General features: G+C 39.4%; 1 protein-coding gene across 1 annotated transcript in view; it reads right to left on the bottom strand.

The window, feature by feature from the left end:
- The window catches only part of AK4 (adenylate kinase 4), a 72,028-nt gene that overhangs the window by 26,796 nt on the left and 26,142 nt on the right, over window positions 1-19,090 (bottom strand). Inside the window, exon 3 of the mRNA XM_065877173.1 lies at window positions 10,477-10,596. Within this exon, the coding sequence (XP_065733245.1) occupies window positions 10,477-10,596 (120 nt within the window). The remainder of the gene's footprint in view (window positions 1-10,476; window positions 10,597-19,090) is intronic.

The raw sequence follows: 19,090 nt of genomic DNA, 5'->3' as shown, positions 1-19,090 counted from the left end.
AAACCAGGAAAGGTAAATTCACTTGCTAAAGACTACAAGCTAATAAGGCCTGACTCCTAAGTCCATGCTTTTTCCACCACATAACTGTTTTCTTAGTATGGAACTTTGTGCATAGTAAGTGTACAATAATTGTTTTATTATTAAACCAGCAAAGTATACCTCATAAGCTTTGGATGTAGTTTTGCAATGAATTGTCTTAGTTCATCCAATTCCCAAGATACCTGCTTCCTAAATTACGGAAGCAGCCTCTCCTAACATCTAAAATTAGTTTCATCCTGTGCCTCACTTTACAGACTTCTAAGTAAGCAGCATTAGCAAATGAGCTAAGTGCATCTGAAAGTGTACGACACGACAGGTCCAACTACAGGGAAACCATGCTTTAATACCTAAAGTATGTCTGAATTTAAAATTTTTTTAAAATTTAGTAAACTTTTAAATGTTAGTTGAAAGGAAAGTTAAAATATAAATTATTCACTCTTTCAAACTCAGTTTTAAATTTTATTTTTAACTTCCTTCCACCTCATTTATAATATTAACTTTGACACTTAACTCCCTGTTTTTGAATTTCAAGAAGTGTTTAACTTTTGGCCCCATCCACTTTTCCAGCCTCATCTGCTCATACTTTCAGCTCTAGGACTATCCAACTACTTGTGGTTTCCAGAACACACCTTGTTGTTTCATGCCTCTATACCTTTTTTTTTTTAAATTAATTTCTATTGGAGTATAGTTGATTTACAATGTGTTAGTTTCTGCTGTACAGCAAAGTGAATCAGTTATACATAGACATATATCCACTCTTTTTTAGATTCTTTTCTCATGCCTCTGTACCTTTTGTACAGGACGTTTCCTCCATCTAGAATGTGCTTTATTCCCCCTTCCCAAATTTTGCTCTTGGTGTCACCTTCTCCCAGGAACCTTCCTAATAGCTGCCTCCCTTGCCCCCAAGAGAGGGCCAGTCACTTTCTCCTCTGTGCTACCTCTCCCCTCTCACCCCCTTCACTGGTGCTCCCAAGATCCTACACTATGATTGTTTAATGCAGCGTTTGCTCCTCCTGGGCTATGAGGTCGGGAAGTGTGCTACTCCCTCTTCCGATGGATCGATGGGATACACAAATCATGTATACTCAATTTGTTTTTTGAGCTCTGAACCAAGTTTTTCTAGGATGTGTTCAAATATCTGTATACATATGGTTCCCATATGGCCCTTAGTGCTCGCATGTTAAAATCTAGTCATTCCCTGAAAACACAAACCGAATTAAACAAAGTCAGGATTGTCTACTATATTAAGATTGTTCCTGATCCTGGGGTAGCAGTCAGATCAATCAGAAGAAACCCACCTGTGTCCAGAAGAAATGGACACAGGGACAGGGTCTCAGGAGAGAATCCAACAAAATTAAGAAGAGATCCAGAGTTTTACCATGTTTCTCAGTCACATACTCTAAGCTCATTAAGACACCAAGGACACTGAACAAAGGAAGAGTCATGGAATAAAAACCAAGTTCTCTGAACTTATGGTTACTGGGGGGAAGGGTTCTGGAGGTGGGGGTATTTAGGGAGTTTGGGATTGACATGTACACACTGCTATATTTTATTTTATTTTATTTTTTTACATCTTTATTGGAGTATAATTGCTTTACAATGGTGTGTTAGTTTCTCCTTTTAACAAAGTGGATCAGTTATACATATACATATGTTCCCATACCTCTTTCCTCTTGCATCTCCCTCCCTACCACCCTCCCTATCCCACCCCTCCAGGCAGTCACAAATCACCGAGCTGATCTCCCTGCGCTATGTGGCTGCTTCCCACTAGCTATCTACCTTACATTTGGTAGTGTATATATGTCCATGCCTCTCTCTCGCTTTGTCACATCTTACCCTTCCCCCTCCCCATATCCTCAAGTCCATTCTCTAGTAGGTCTGTGTCTTTATTCCTGTCTTACCCCTAGGTTCTTCATGACATTTTTTTTCTTAAATTCCATATATATGTGTTAGCATACGGTATTTGTCTTTCTCTTTCTGACTTACTTCACTCTGTATGACAGACTCTAGGTCTATCCACCTCATTACAAATAGCTCAATTTCATTTCTTTCTATGGCTGAGTAATATTCCATTGTATATATGTGCCACATCTTCTTTATCCATTCATCCGATGATGGACACTCGGTTGTTTCCATCTCCGGGCTACTGTAAATAGAGCTGCAGTGAACATTTTGGTACATGACTCTTTCTGAATTATGCTTTTCTCAGGGTATATGCCCAGTAGTGGGATTGCTGGGTCATATGGTAGTTCTATTTGTAGTTTTTTAAGGAACCTCCATACTGTTCTCCATAGTGGCTGTACCAATTCACATTCCCACCAGCAGTGCAAGAGTGTTCCCTTTTCTCCACACCCTCTCCAGCATTTATTGTTTCTAGATTTTTTGATGATGGCCATTCTGACTGGTGTGAGATGATATCTCATTGTAGTTTTGATTTGCATTTCTCTAATGATTAATGATGTTGAGCATTCTCTCATGTGTTTGTTGGCAGTCTGTATATCTTCTTTGGAGAAATGTCTATTTAGGTCTTCTGCCCAGTTTTGGATTGGGTTGTTTTTTTGTTATTGAACTGCATGAGCTGCTTATAAATTTTGGAGATTAATCCTTTGTCAGTTGCTTCATTTGCAAATATTTTCTCCCATTCTGAGGGCTATCTTTTCGTCTTGTTTATGGTTTCCTTTGCTGTGCAAAAGCTTTGAAGTTTCATTAGGTCCCATTTGTGTATTTTTGTTTTTATGTCTATTTCTCTAGGAGGTGGGTCAAAAAAGATCTTGCTGTGATTTATGTCATAGAGTGTTCTGCCTATGTTTTCCTCTAAGAGTTTGATAGTTTCTGGCCTTATATTTAGGTCTTTAACCCATTTTGAGCTTATTTTTGTGTATGGTGTTAGGGAGTGTTCTAATCTCATACTTTTACATGTACCTGTCCAGTTTTCCCAGCACCATTTATTGAAGAGGCTGTCCTTTCTCCACTGTACATTCCTGCCTCCTTTATCAAAGATAAGGTGACCATATGTCCGTGGGTTTATCTCTGGGCTTTCTATCCTGTTCCATTGATCTATCTTTCTGTTTTTGTGCCAGTACCATAATGGCTTGATTACTGTAGCTTTGTAGTATAGTCTGAAGTCAGAGCTCCGTTTTTCGTTCTCAAGATTGCTTTGGCTATGCGGGGTCTTTTGTGTTTCCATACAAATTGTGAAATTTTTTGTTCTAGTTCTGTGAAAAATGCCAGTGGTAGTTTGGTAGGCATTGCATTGAATCTGTAGATTGCTTTGGGTAGTAGAGTCATTTTCACAATGTTGATTCTTCCAATCCAAGAACATGGTATATCTCTCCATCTATTTGTATCAGCTTTAATTTCTTTCATCAGTGTCTTATAATTTTCTGCATACAGGTCTTTTGTCTCCTTAGGTAGGTTTATTCCTAGATATTTTATTCTTTTTGTTGCAATGGTAAATGGGAGTGTTTTCTTGATTTCACTTTCAGATTTTTCATTATTAGTGTATAAGAATGCCAGAGATTTCTGTGCATTAATTTTGTATCCTGCTACTTTACCAAATTCATTGATTAGCTCTAGTAGTTTTCTGGTAGCATCTTTAGGATTCTCTATGTATAGTATCATGTCATCTGCAGTGACAGCTTTACTTCTTCTTTTCCAATATGGATTCCTTTTATTTCCTTTTCTTCTCTGATTGCTATGGCTACACACTGCTGTATTTTAAATGGATAACCAACAAGAACCTACTGTACAGCACAAGGAACTCTGCTCAATATCATGTAATCACCTAAATGGGAAAAGAATTTGAAAAAGAATAGATACATGTATATGTATAACTGAATCACTTTGCTGTACACCTGAAACTAACATATTGTTAATCAACTATACTCCAATATACAATAAAAAGTCTAAAAAAAAAAGTTCTTATACTGTGATTTAAACCAAGATGACCCTCACAAAGACTTAACATTCTGTTGAATTTTGTTAAATTTCTCAGCAGTTTATTATTGAAATGCTAAGTTCTAATATCTGTATTGGTGTCTGTACATATACATATCTTTTTCATTTTCATATTCATTCCTATACATATGAGCGCGTCAAGAAGGATGAGCCTGGTGAGGCACCAAAGATTACAATTGTTCAGTCCATGCTTAGCAGGCATGAACACTGCCACTGTACCCAATAAAGTTCCATCAAGTCTATGACTCTCCATTCTTTAGCAGTCACTCCAATTGCTTCAAACCTTCTGTTCAAGGTATGACAGTATACATATTGCCTTAACAGTGATCGAAGATACAAATGTTATCTGACAATATTTTTCAGGACTAAACATCTGAAGGTACTCTTACTGTATAACAGAGAACTAAATTAAATACCCTGTGATAAACCATAATGGAAAAGAATATAAAAAAGAGAATGTCTATATGTGTATAACTGAGTCACATTACTGTACAGCTGAGATTGTAAATCAACTACACTTCAATAAAAAAAAAAACACATCTGAAGGTAAATGAGTAAAATAATCTATCACCCTCTTAAATGCACACACACATGTGCACGCACACACACACACACACACACACACACACACACACACGAGAAGAAAGCCTGATTCTGTTTTTCCAAAGAGAATATCTTCAGTGACCTTCCAAACAAACCTATTATACATTTTATTTTTGAAACATACCCTACATTCACAAGGGCAACAGAAAAACATTGCCCTTGGCATTTCTTAAAAGATGTGATTCAAAAGACACGGGATTGTCAGCTTTTTTTTCTGTAGGCATATGTTGCCCAGTGGGATGTAAAACCATTCAGAGGTCTGATTCAGAAAGAAAAATATGAAGGGGATAAGGTCAGAGCAGTTATGTACAGTCCAGTATGGTAAAACACATTTGCAAAATCAGGACAAGATACTGTAGCTCCACCATCTGTAGTCTGGTTTCCCAGCATCCACCTTTTACTTGGATACCAAGGGCTCTGAATGAGCATGTATCCCGGAATATCTTAGGTCTGAGATCATTCACCTCTCAGGGAAAACAAACACATACAAACACGGCACACACTGAAGTGGCTCTGACTTGTGCTAAAAATAAATAAATAAATAAATAAATCCCAGAATTACCCACAGAAAGCACCAGCTAGTGCTCAGAATGAATCAAATGGAATATACAACCATGAACCGAATGATGACTCTCCTTGTAAAGTTATCTTTATCTCCAATGAAAAGGCTTAAATTATATTCCACTTATAATTCCAAAATTTAAGATTGCTTTCTGTCAAACCGAACTTTGACAACAAATTTAAATATTTAGATGACACCTAAAGTCACCTGGCAGACAATTCTGTTACATCTTGAGATAAATTGGGACTGAGCCTGAGAACTTGCAGGTTACTGTTTAAATGCACAGGTTTCGGCAACCAAGTTTAGAAACAAACAAAAAAATCTACTACCTAACACACCTCCCTATGGGCCCCATCTCACGGCCAGCTGCTTTTTAAAAAGTGAAGAATTTGTATTTGAGCTGGTTATTCATAAGAGCTGGTTATTGTTCCCTAGTTACTTCACCTTAAAATCACCTAGTAAGCAGTAAACACCCTCTTTAAAAAACAAAAAAAAAAACCAAAACCATCATAGCAAAATTAGAAGGCTTGTGCATGACATTCCTCTGGTTGAATATTTGTCTTAAAAATTAAAATTATTTTCAGAAAACTGCTCTCACACATTAAACGTCTGAAGAAATTAAAGAAAGAAAAAAGAGGGGAAAAACCACACTTATATACACATATTAACACATAAAAGAGTGTTTCTTATCCAACTAAAAAGCACACTGTGAAGGCAAGGCGGTGCTGAACTGTTTTTAGCAAGGACATAGCTGACCAAACCACAGAGCACTCACCAAGCCCAACCACTGCCACCCCTGGCGTCCCCTTGGTTTGCATCCATGCTACGTGTTTCCACCCACCATTTGCAGGATGCCCGTTTACAGCCACATGGACCAAGACGATGAGTCATCTATCATCCAGAATTCTTTTCTTGACCTTTTCACATGCAATCACCTTTAGCACACTCCATAGGCACGTCCTCCGCAGAACATGTGCCCTGGAACATAAGGAATTTCAAACTGAACACAGAACTTAGCATTCTTGATGGTCCTCACTTTGCCAAATGGATTTATTCCAGAGCTTTAAAGAAAAATCACAACCGAAACCATGACCAGATGTGTTTAGAAAGATACAAACTAAATCAGTTAGGAGACTGACGTCCTTTACTAAAAACAGGCCTATGAGGTAAAAGAACTTCAGTTACTCACCGAGAGGAAGTTATAGCAAAACAAAGCAGTGAAAAGATACATAAAACATTTCACAACTGAAGCTGACTTTTCCAACTTCACATGGCTGAATATTTTTTAAACTATTTTTGAACTTAACACTTCATGTAGTAACCTAAAAACAAAAATTCATGACCTGTACCTTATGTACAACAAATCACAAAATCTCATACAGCACTTACTATATGGCAAATATAAGCACTTTCTGGACATTCACTTACTTCATCCTTTTTGTAATCTCTGTTTTCCATGAGGAAAACAACGCAGAGACCTACAGGTAACTTGCCCAAGGGCACTGACAATGGCAGAGCTGGGATTCAAAGGGGGTAGTCTGGTTCTAACTGGGATCAGTGGTTATTATACTAACCACCTTCCCAAAGGAGTTTAACATAGATGATCCTTTTTTAAAACAGTTAAGTTTACTTAAAACTACACAAGTTTATTTTATAAGGTGAGAAGCCTTACAGTTAAAGAATTTAAACTAGAGAAATTACTGTTAGGTGGTGGCAGAGCTAAAGTTTATCAGTCCCGGCAAACACCCACATAAGAAGAAGTAGTGGGAGACTAACTTTTTTGAGTTAAATATTCAGAGTCTGGAGAAATTAACATAGCTGGAGAAGTGTAGGGAAGGTGATGACAGCCAAGAAACTCCAAAAGCTGGGAAGGCGATCAAAGAAAACCCCAGGGCTACAGTGCCTAACATCAGTCACACTCCTGTTGATTCTTCCTCCTCAATGCAGTCTTTCAGGAATGGTGCCTCCTCGCCATCTCACTGCTGGTGCTTAAATTCAGGCCTTCAGCATCTCTTGGCCCAATTGTGCCAACAATCTCTTACTCAGCTTCTAGTCACCACCTCCTCCCCTACCCCAGCATCTAATAGCTCTGCTGCTAACAGAATAGTCTTTCTGAAACACAAATACATCCGATTATGTTATTCCCCTTTTTAACTCTTCGGTGGTCCCTGTAGCCAAAAATTTCCAGTTCCACCATCTCTGCATAGAATCAAAGTCCATCACCCCAGGATTTCCCCTGTCTCTCTGTTTGCAGGCCCAGGAAAACACTAGGCTAAGTCATTCCTCTCTTACCCAGTTCACATTGCGCCTCTGCTGAAAAAAATCCTTCTTCCCAGCCCCCATTATTCAACCTGCAGGACATCTCTCTATTCATCTCTTTTTCCATAAAGTTGTTCCACTCCTGCCTCCCACCAATAGAACCGACAACTTTCTCCTTTGTGTCTTCAGTGTACCACATGTATATGATTTTATTATACCGTCAATTTTTTACACACCTGACTCCCCTACTGTAATATAAGTCCCGTAAGAATACAGAAAGTGTCTTGTCATTTTATCAACAGCACCTGATAGTGCCTGACACACAGTAGGAGCTTTATTCATTACCACCTGATAAACACATGCCTCCCACGGGCCACTATAGCCTTTCTCTTGACAAAAGTTTTCAGTTCAGTCTCTTGGTTCCCTCCAGCCCCATGAGAACATAGGTCCTGATTTTTTTAAATGGAAGGCATTCTAGAAAGATATGATCTACTCTATAGTCAACTTTTCAGAACACCTCCAAAGTGAAGAATAAATGTTGAATAGTATAGTTCACAAAGAATGGACCATAGAACAAATCCCAGAGGTTATAGGTAGGGTAGGAGATTCTATGGTCATATACATTCAGAACGCCTTGTGACATTTCCTTCTATGAAGAGTTAAATCACATTATCATATTAAAGTCCTAAGAAATTGGTTAACTTTGGACTTACTAACTTTGGATAGGCAAGTGAACCTTCCTTTGCTTCTGTTTTCTCATCAATAAATGGAAATAACAGTCTCTACCTTGATATGGTTATTGTAGGAATTGAATGAGATAATAAATATCAAATGTTCAGAACAATACTTGGCATACAGTAAGTGCTCAGTAAATTCAAGCAACATTTAACATTTAAATTGACATTTTCTTTTTTCTTTTCTTTTCTTTTTTTTGGCGGTACGCGGGCCTCTCACTGTCATGGCCTCTCCCGTTGCAGAGCACAGGCTCCGGACGCACAGGCTCAGTGGCCGTGGCTCACGGGCCCAGCCGCCCCGCGGCATGTGGGATCTTCCCGGACCGGGGCACGAACCCGTGTCCCCTGCATCAGCAGGCGGACTCTCAACCACTGCGCCACCAGGGAAGCCCTAAATTGACATTTTCTAAACACATTTAACTACAAAGTCTGTTTTTTTGGTCTAGCCATTACTAACACTGCACCTATACACTTTGAGAAACACCAATACAGAATAAATACTCTACCACAAGTTGGTCATTATGGAGATTTACGGCTCCAGACTTTAGGAGAAATACAGGCAATCTGATAGTTAAAATGGAGGACAATTCACTCTGGCTTCTCTGTGGCTGGCAAACATCAAAGTTGCAGCTGTCGCAACTTGCTGAGATAAGAAAAAGTGCATTGTGTGAACTGAAGGAAAACTACTCTGCAATGGAAAGAAGTTTCTTATGTGTAAATCTCACTACCCTTTCTGTACCTAGAAAGCAGTATATTCATCAAGTTCTTATCTTCATTGCCAAGGAATCCTGCTATTAAAGAGTAAGACAAATAATCCATCCAGTCCATTTTTTCCCTTTAAAAAATGAAAAGATTTATACTGGTAAAACTTAAAAGTAGATGATTCTTAATTCCAGCTTCCTCGAGTACAAAACTGTGCAGTATTGTGTGTGTGAGCATCTGTATGCATCTTCCTGGGTTAAGTATCATAGGAGTGACTGAGTTTTTTTTAACCATTTTTATAAAATTGAAGTATAGTTAATTTACAATGTTGTGTTAGTTTCAAGTATACAGCAAAGTGATTCAGTTATATGTATAACTGAATATATACACTTTTTCATATTCTTTTCCATTATAGGTTAATACAGGATATTGAATATAGTTCTCTGTGCTATACAGTAGGTCCACGTTGTTTACGTATTTTACATATAGTAGTGTGTATATGTTAATCCCAAACTCCTAATTTATCTCCCCCCCACTGCTATCCCCTTTGGTAACCGTAAGTTTGTTTTCTATGTCTGCGGGTCTATTTCTGTTTTGTAAATAAGTTGATTTTGTATCATTTTTTTAGTCCTACATATAAGTGGTATCACATGATATTTGTCTGAGTTTCTTTTAAAAAATCAGGCCTATGTATCATTTAAATATTAAAAATCAAACAATAGGAATAGGTATATACAGTGAAAGGTAAATCTCTCTCCCAACCCTAATCTTTACCCAGAGCCAACCACTAGTATCAGTTTTTTATAACCTTCCAAAGACAGCTTATGTATGTGTTTGTAAGTATATATAGCAATATTATACTGTCACTCCATTTTTAAGGAGATAATAGTATATGATATTAACTATACTGCAACTAGCTTTTTTCACTCAGCAGTTTACCTTAGAGCTCTATCCATATCAACACAGAGGTACAGATTATTTGGTTAATGGACATACCAAAACTTAAGGCAACCCTATGATAGACTGATAGGTTGTTACCAGTGTCTTGCTATTTACAAATAACACTGAAAACAAACATCCTTTAACATACATCTTTAGGCAAGAAATCAAGCAGGGAATTGCTGAATCAAAAAATATAAAGACTGCTAAACTGCCCTCCAAAGGTTGCCCATTTTATCCTCTCAAGAATACTTACTTCCTATACTCTTATGGTTTTCAGATTTTCTATCTTTTTTAATCTGACAGGTAAAAAATGATAACTAATGCTTTTAATTTATGTGGCCTATTTTGAATGAAAGAACCTCTGATTTAAGATGAGTCATACTTATGACAACTCAGTCATGGAAACAAAGGCACGATCAAAACTGGAACAATAACAGGAATTCGGTGAAGGTTTGCTTCAAGCTGACGGCTCTAGGGATGGTGGTCTGCAGACAGAGTAATTAAAAGGTTTCACCACGGGAGGTTTCTATCACGTTGCCAAACTGGAATATGTCTAAATAGATGACTGAACGTTTAGGGGAAAAGGGCATTTTGCAACCTGTAAGAAACACGGGAGTGTGCAAGGAGACAATGACCCACTATTGGCAGAGGTCCAGCGGACCCACACGTTCAACTCACCATCCAGTAGCCAGTGCTGGCCGCGCCTGTTCTCCAGCTCTGACAGCATGAGGCGTGTGATCACGTGATCTGGAACCAAAAGACTTTTCTCTATGTACTGCTTTGCCATATCACCAACTTCTATTAAAGACAGGAAAAAGACACTCTCAAAAAAGAAGCTTCAAAAAAAAAAAAAAACTTACAAACTCTTTTCTGACAGTTTTGCCTTCTTTCTCATTCCTCCCTGATGGCATGGGGAAGCTGAGAGGCACAACCACTCCTTAGAGACCAAAGGAAAAATTTTCCACTGCTCTTCTAGAAAGAATGCTGGATGACACAAACATCAACCGGTTTATTTCTTTTCACGAGCCTCAGGATAAGCAGATGGCACCTTGCTGACGCAGTTGTAGAAGCAACGCAGTGTTATTAGTGGAATGCCAAGTTCATAAAAAGATGTGAATTTAAAAATTTTTTTCAAAGAAAAAAATGCTCATATCATAATTTAAAATAACAATTTCTTATATGTGGAAATTGTAAGTTGGGTTCAGGAGAACAAATTAGCAGTTTAAATCTGCTAAATTTCTAGGAACTAAATTTCTTTTTTTAACCAAGATGAAGTCCTCTGCTCTCCAGGGGTCTGATAATGAACCATTAAGAAACACATTCTTGACAGGCCAATTAAGTTCTTATAAAAACATATAGCAGAATTATATTACTAGGTTAGAAAGCTCAAGAATCATTTAGCCTCCACCTTCACCTAGAATTTAAGGCAGAGCCCTTCCTTCCCCAGACTGAGCCTATACTCCCAACTCTGACTTCAACACTGAAACGTGGGCTGTGAAGAGTTCCCATCACTGGACAAGGATCTCAAAATTAGGCCCAATGATGTGGATTCGGTAACGTGCAAGAAACAGAACATGTATGTGGCTAAACATGAATGTGAACAAAACACATTCATTCAACAAGGATGTGTTGACTGCATACGATTTAACAGGTAATATTCGACAAATGTAACAGTGACTAAAAGTTGCAGTTACTGATCTCTAAGCAGTATTACTTTCCCTAAGCGCAACAATAACAATCTTAACTGAGAGTACATATTATCCCAGGCACTTATACGTGTTATTTCATTGATTCCTAAGATCCTCAACTTTAGACAGGAGGTAATACCCATATTTTTGAATGACAGCTTTACTGAGATATAATTCACACACCACAACATTCACCGTCTTAAAGTGTACAATTCAGTGGTTTTTTAATGCTTCCTCAGTGCTGTGTAACCATCACCACTACCTAATTTCAGAACATTTATATGACCCCAGAAAGAAACCTTGTACCTATTAGCAGTCACTCCCCATTTCCTCCTCCCTTTAGGCCCTGGCTTTTACTAATCCACTTTTTGTCTATAGATTTGCCTACTCTGCACATTTCACATAAATGGAAGCACACTATGTGGTTTTTTGTGTCTGGTTCCTTTACTTAGCATAATGTTTTCAAGATGCATCCATGTCGTACCACCTACAGTACTTCATTCATTTTCATGGCTGAATATTATGATTCCATTGTATGGACATATATTTTTTGTCACTCTTTGGATATTTTGAATAATGCTGCAGTGTACAAGTTTTTGTGTGAATGCATGCTTTCAGTTCTCTTCGGTAATACCTGTAAGGTATATATGTTTTATATCTGAAAAATCACTGTCAGACAGAACGCTCAGAGTAACTGACAAGCTTGGTGTTTACTCTGCAATGGTCAGGCCAGCCCCAGGGCCCTGTTTTTAGTCCCATCCACCAAACTTTAAGGTACATATAAACAACAAATACACATCTTCCAAGGTGAGAGACCAAGACGTGAACTGGCTCCAAATATCCCATGAGGAAACAGTAATGAATAGGAATTGTCTTGCTTGGAAAAGAGAAGAACCAGAGAAGGCCATGACAATTTACCCATAACCTGATACTTGGCACATGGAAAAGGCATTAATTTATTTAATCCTCAGAGCTTAGAATTAGGACTAGTAGTAGGAATTATAAATGGACAGGAAAAGTTGCCTAAGGAAATTTTTGAATAGAGACTGCCCAGGAAGGGATGGTATAGAGAGATTTTGAAAACTGGATTGGGGATTGGGCTTAATTCATGTTTTAGGTCCCTTCAGATGGAGGATTTATGGTATTAGGATATATCTGAATTCAGTAATTTAATGGAGAACAGTATCAAAAATGATACGTCTAAGGCCTCTGATTATCTCCTGACTCTCCTAAGTGGCTTCCACTGATACCTCTGACACTTATCCTGTCCAAACTCAACATTCCCCTCCCACTCTGCTCTTAACCTAGTGTTTCCCGCCTCCTCAGTAATGGAGTCCCCCATTATCCGCAGTTTTCTTGGATTCAGTTACCCAAGGTCAACCACGGTCTGAAAATATTAAATGGAAAATTCCAGAAATAAGCAACTCGTAAGTTTTAAATCGGGTGCCGTTCTGAGTAGCATGATGAAATCTCTTGCCATCCTACTCCGTCCAGCCTGGGATGTGAATCATCCCTTGGTCCTGAGTATCCCACCTGTTAGTCACTTAGTAGCTGTCTTGGTTATCAGATCAACTGTCTCAGTACCTTCAAGTGACCATATTTTACATAATAATGACACAAAGTGCAAGAGTAGTGATGCTGGCCATTTGGATGTGCTAAAGAGCAGCTGTAAAGTGCTTCTTTTAAGTGAAAAGGTAAACGTTCGACTTAAGGAGGAAGGAAAAACATTGTATGCTGAGGCTGCTAAGGTATATGGTAAGAACAAATCTATCCGTGAAATTGCGAAGAAGGAAAATGAAATTCATGCCAGTTTTGCTGCTGAATCTCAAACTGCGAAAGTTATGGATACAGTGCATGATAAGGGCTTAGTTAAGATGAAAAATGCATTGAATTTGTACAATAAGATACTCTGAGACCACATTCACGTAACTTTTAGTACAGTATATTGTTATAATTGTCCTATTTTATTAATTATTGTTGTTAACCTCTTACCTTACCTAATTTATAAATTACTTTACCATAAAATTACTTTATCAAAATTCCTTTATCCTAGGTATGTATGTATAGAGAAAAAACATAGTGTGTGTATATATATATATATATATATATATATATATATGGTTCAGTACTCTCTGTAGTTTCAGGCATCAACTGGGGGCCTTGGAACCTATTCCCCATGAATAAGGGGATGTCACCTAAGGTTAAGCACAGTTGTCTTGATTTTTCCCATTCTTTTATATCTAACTGAACATGAAGATTTTGAAATTCTACTTCCACAGTGTCTCTCATATCCAAGACAATTGATCAAAACATAATAGTGCAACAGTAACTACTGGTCAACAAATTTGAGCAAGCTGTGGGGATGCTGCAGAACAGGCTATGTCGTTGTGAGGAGAGAGAAGTGCAGCGATGGCCCTGGACCACCCTGGTGGTTAACAGGAGCGCATGGCTTCTCAGAAAGCTGAGCCAAAGGAAGGAAGCAGCTACATACACTCCAAAACCTAATTTAGAAATCTTTATATAGTGAAGAGGAGACAATTGGTCAAAGAACCAACAGACTGATAAGCCGTCTCATAGCTAAGATCAAAGTGGGTCCTTTACCCATACCAATCATTGACCATCTACAAAATCAAAAGATTGCTTCTGGGGTCTTCCACATATCAGTCAACCAAAATAATAAATAATTAGATTACCTAAACAGCCAATTCCCAATTCTTAGCTCACCTGACTTCTCAGCAGCATGCGAGATGGCTCCTTTGCAATAAGTACAGCAGCTAGAGTGATCCTTTTAAAATGCAACCCATCATAACCCTCCAATGACTTCCCATCTCACTGGAAGTATAAGCCAAGCCCTCACCTTGGTCTCCAAGGCCCTGTGTGATTAGGCCCTAGTTCTCTGACCCCATCTCCTACTTCTCTCCTCATTGCCCATCCTATTCCAGACACAACAGCCTCCTTGCACTTTCCTGAAGATCATAAGCATGTGCCCTCGCCAGGACCTTTGCATTTGTTCTTTCCTCTGCCAGGAACACTCTGTCCTCCAGAATTTCACATGGGTCAAGCCCTCATTGCATCCAGATCTCTGATTAAGTATCACCTCAAAATGGGCTTCTCGGGGTTTCCCTGGTGGTGCAGTGGTTGAGAGTCCGCCTGCCGATGCAGTTCGTGCCCCGGTCCGGGAAGATCCCACATGCCGCGGAGCGGCTGGGCCCGTGAGCCATGGCCGCTGAGCCTGCGCGTCCGGAGCCTGTGCTCCGCGACGGGAGACGCCACAACAGTGAGAGGCCCACGTACCGCCAAAAAAAAAGGGCTTCCCACCCTATCTAAACAGCACAAGCACAAACACAGACCCCTATCACCCTCTACTCTCTTATCCTACTGTGCATTATTTTCTAGAACTACAGACTTTACATATTGTATATTGATGTATTTGTGAATTCACTTTCTGTCCACCCCCACCAGAATATTGCTATTAGTTCATTGAAAAAATAATACTACTTTCCTCACTGCCATATCCTCAGTGCTTAGAATATAATCTGGCATGTATAGATAACTCCATAAAATTTTGTTGCACGAATGAATGAACACACTGAAGATTACAGAGAATTCTTTTCCCCTGGCAAAAATCAATGTGATCTTCCTATGCAGTTATTACAGAACCATTTCCCCAAGATCATAGATAGCTCAACTTTGCCAGGTATCAACCTTTTCAAGGGAAATATAGAAAAGTGTGATCAGTACTAACTAGGTGAGATGGCCATGTAGGGTTTCATAGCTCAGTCTTATTTCCTCAGCCTTTCAAACTATGAATAGCAATGAATGAGGTCGGGGAGGGAAAACTGGGGAGAAGGAAACACCAGGACCCAACGTTGCAGAGGCATGGGGCTGCTTGGCATACTTGGAGGAACTTCAGTTAGTGACATCTGACAAAACCACGCCATGAGAGAGAGCTAGACCGGTAGGTTAAGGAGTATGGGCTTCGAGGGACTAAAGGAAAAATGGGTAGTTCCAGAAATGCCATTCCCACAGCTAAAACCAACTATTTAATTTGCAGGGCCCAGCACAAAATGAAAATATGGAGCCTCCTTGTTCAAAAACTAAAAATTTAAAAAAAAAAAAAAAAACTAAAAATTTCTAGATGGCAACAGCAGAGCATTACACTAAGTGCAGGGCCTTGTGTGACTACACAAGTCAATGCCCACGGCGATGTGAAATTTGGACAGGGTTGGCGTGGTGAAAGCCAAGGAGGCTGTGACAATAATCCAAGCACAAACAGGCCTGGTCCAAAGCAGAGGCAACATCAGAAGACCTTCCGGCCCTTGAGAGTACCTTGAGCTAACCCAACGGAGACTGTGCAACTCCAAGTTCAAAATAACCCCGTGGAAGACTTCCAGAACCATCTTAATCCAATTTACTAGTGAAGAGAAAGATCTAAGCAGCATCCTTTCCCATTTTGGGCAGGCTGGGCTCTTCTCTGGAGCAGGACAGACAGCATGCCCTCTAATCTGATACAAAATCAAACTTGCTCCATGTCTCTCACTCCACACCCCACCCCCCCTAAAAACCAGGAAAAGCCAACAGCAGCCAGAGCAAAGTGGCCTTAACATATCTACACCTGAATGAAGACTTCACTACAGCAGCAATCTGAAATAAAACACTAGTTAGAAGACAAGTCCATTCCAGAAAACAGGACCTTCATCTGCCCTTGTCAGTTTCCTTGGAGGAGAAAGCAGTATCATTAAACGCTAATGCCAGCATGTTTGAATAAAACACATACCTGCTCCAATTCCTCAAGCAGTATTCCAAAGAAAGGCTGTACATACACATAGTGTAAGTTGTCTTACACTACTTTTGCATCCTTAGTGTGTACACGTATGTGCACACACACACACACACACACACACACACACACACACTAAAATAATAAACCATAAACCACCAGGAAGGTTTCAAAAATAAACTTAATAAATTAAGAGTAACTCAAAAAAAGACCAACAGCTTTGCATATCTTAAGTGTCACAAAAACCAAAAAATAAAACTAATCATGTGTTTATGAGATTGACCAGAACACCAGTGAATAAGGCCACATTTGGAAAAACTTTCTTCAGAAATGGAAAGTGTCAGATGACAAAATGGTATGTATTATAAAATTATGCATGTATGTATATGTATAGATAGATATTACCATTGTCAATGTTAAATGTATTAGAAGAAAATACACCTCTTTTACAATATAAATTTTGTAGCAATGCATCTTACAAACCTATTCCATTTAATTACTACTAAATATAAATTAAAATAGACATGACCTTGGTTACCTTGAGAAATATATATTTTCAATTTCTAGCCAGATCAGACAACATATAAGTTTTCAGAATTTAACACTACCTATTAAGTTGTATATTTAAAATAACACCAAATAGAAAATTTTAAGATAACACAGAACTTAAGTACCTATTAAATAGGTCATTTCTCCAAAACTCAGGCTTCCAGGCTATGGAAGATATTTTTATTGACCTCAGTTCTTTCACATTAAAGTTGTCCATATTCGCCTTAACAGACCGACATAGATCATTGTATTCTGGGCAGCAAATATGGCAAAACACTGTCCACTGCTAAAAGGGGAGGATTTGGGGCACACGATTTGAATTATCTTGATTAAAAAGAAAACACCAGGACTTCCCTGGTGGTGCAATGGTTAAGAATCCACCTGCCAATGCAGGGGACACGGGTTCGATCCCCGGCCCGGGAAGATCCCACATGCCACAGAGCAACTAAGCCCGTGCACCACAACTACTGAGCCTGTGCTCTAGAGCACACGAGCCACAACTACTGAGCCTGCGTGCCACAACTACTGAGCCCACGTGCCACAACTATTGAAGCCCACGTGCCTAGAGCCCATGCTCCGCAACAAGAGAAGCCACCACAGTGAGAAGCCCATAACGAAGAGTAGCCCCCACTCGCCCCAACTAGAGAAAGCCTGCACGCAGCAACAAAGACCCAAATATAAAATAAATTTTAAAAAGAAAGAAAAGAAAAAAGAAAAAAAAAAACTAGGAGAGCCACTAAGCAAATAACATTTCTTTAGAAAAACCATGAGAAAACACTCGCAGATATGTAGGTGGCACAAAATCCATTCTATAGCCGCCCTAAATATTCACAACTGCCAGCTCAAACATTCCAGAGACTGAATGACTTCCAAAAAGAAATAAATGCATAAAGGTCCAATATGTGAAAGACAGATTACTGAAATGGGCGGTGGGGGGAGATGGTAAACACTTCACTCAGGGGAAACTGGAGAATATGGGACGTGGTTGGTTTTATGGTTTAAATACTCTCTGAATCCACTTAATACTCACTCAGTTGATATTTATTCAGCATCTACCATGGGCCAGGCCCTGTGCCAACCTCAGAGGAGGCCTGTCGCAACCTCAGAGGAGGCCTGTCCCAGAGCTCAGAACCTAAACACGGGGATCAGGTGCCAGCCACAGAAAGCTTTCAATAGCAAAATTTTATGGAATTTTACTCTGTCAGGCAAAAAAATTAAATAGTCGGTAATTATCACATTAAGGTATACAAGCTCTTATGTTGTCAATAAAATTCCGTATAAATACATTTTGAAACAGAAAGAGGCTATTGGTCACAAACTAAATGAGGGTATTTGGTCCAATATTCAACCTGCCAGCTAATTCACCTTTGACTACTGAAGAGTTATCCCTAAAATCCTAGTCCAGAGTTAACAGAAAGTCAACCAGGATCCCTTAATCTCTTGACACTGGAGACAAAACGATTTGTTTTAACAAAGGTGGAGATTAAGAAAGATAATCAACTTTAGTCAGGTAAAATCCACTACTGGAATGGAAGTCTCTTGAAACCAAACCTCAACTACTATTAATACTTTAAGCAAAGGCAAGTGAGGTCTTTTTATTTGATTTGAATATATCTGTCTTTTGTCTTTCTTTGTCAAATACTTTTTTCAGTAACTAGCCCAGAAAGTACCAGCATAAGGACAGCAATGACAAGGGTGTTTTGTGGCATGGGCCTCCAACCAGCTGTGCAATGACCTTGCCAGCATCCTACCAGACACCTCCCCCTTTATCCCTAGTGTATGTGAGTCACTCCAATTACTCAGAACCACAGGTGAAAACTCTCTTCCCCAGGAACATGCCACTTATCTAACCAAAATTTTCTGTGCATCTACTACACGCAAGGCACAAGAGATACAAATATAAGAACACCTCCAAGAATGAGGAGTGGGGACAGACTCATGAACATAATTATTAAAAAGTGTATGCTCGGGCTTCCCTGGTGGCACAGTGGTTGAGAGTCCGCCTGCCAATGCAGGGGACACGGATTCGTGCCCTGGTCTGGGAGGATCCCACATGCCGCGGAGTGGCTGGGCCCGTGAGCCATGGCCGCTGAGCCTGTGCGTCCAGAGCCTGTGCTCCGCAACGGGAGAGGCCACAACAGTGAGAGGCCCGCATACCGCGCAAAAAAAAAAAGTGTATGCTCTGGGACTTGCCTGGTGGTCCAGTGGTAAAGAATCTGCCTTCCAATGCAGGGGATGCAGGTTCGATCCCTGGTCGGGGAACTAAGATCCCACA

The sequence above is a fragment of the Phocoena phocoena genome, chromosome 1 (assembly GCF_963924675.1).
Source record: "Phocoena phocoena chromosome 1, mPhoPho1.1, whole genome shotgun sequence".
Taxonomy (NCBI): domain Eukaryota; kingdom Metazoa; phylum Chordata; class Mammalia; order Artiodactyla; family Phocoenidae; genus Phocoena; species Phocoena phocoena.
The sequence above is the reverse complement of the archived record's forward strand: the minus strand, read 5'-3'. Positions and strand labels throughout refer to the sequence as shown.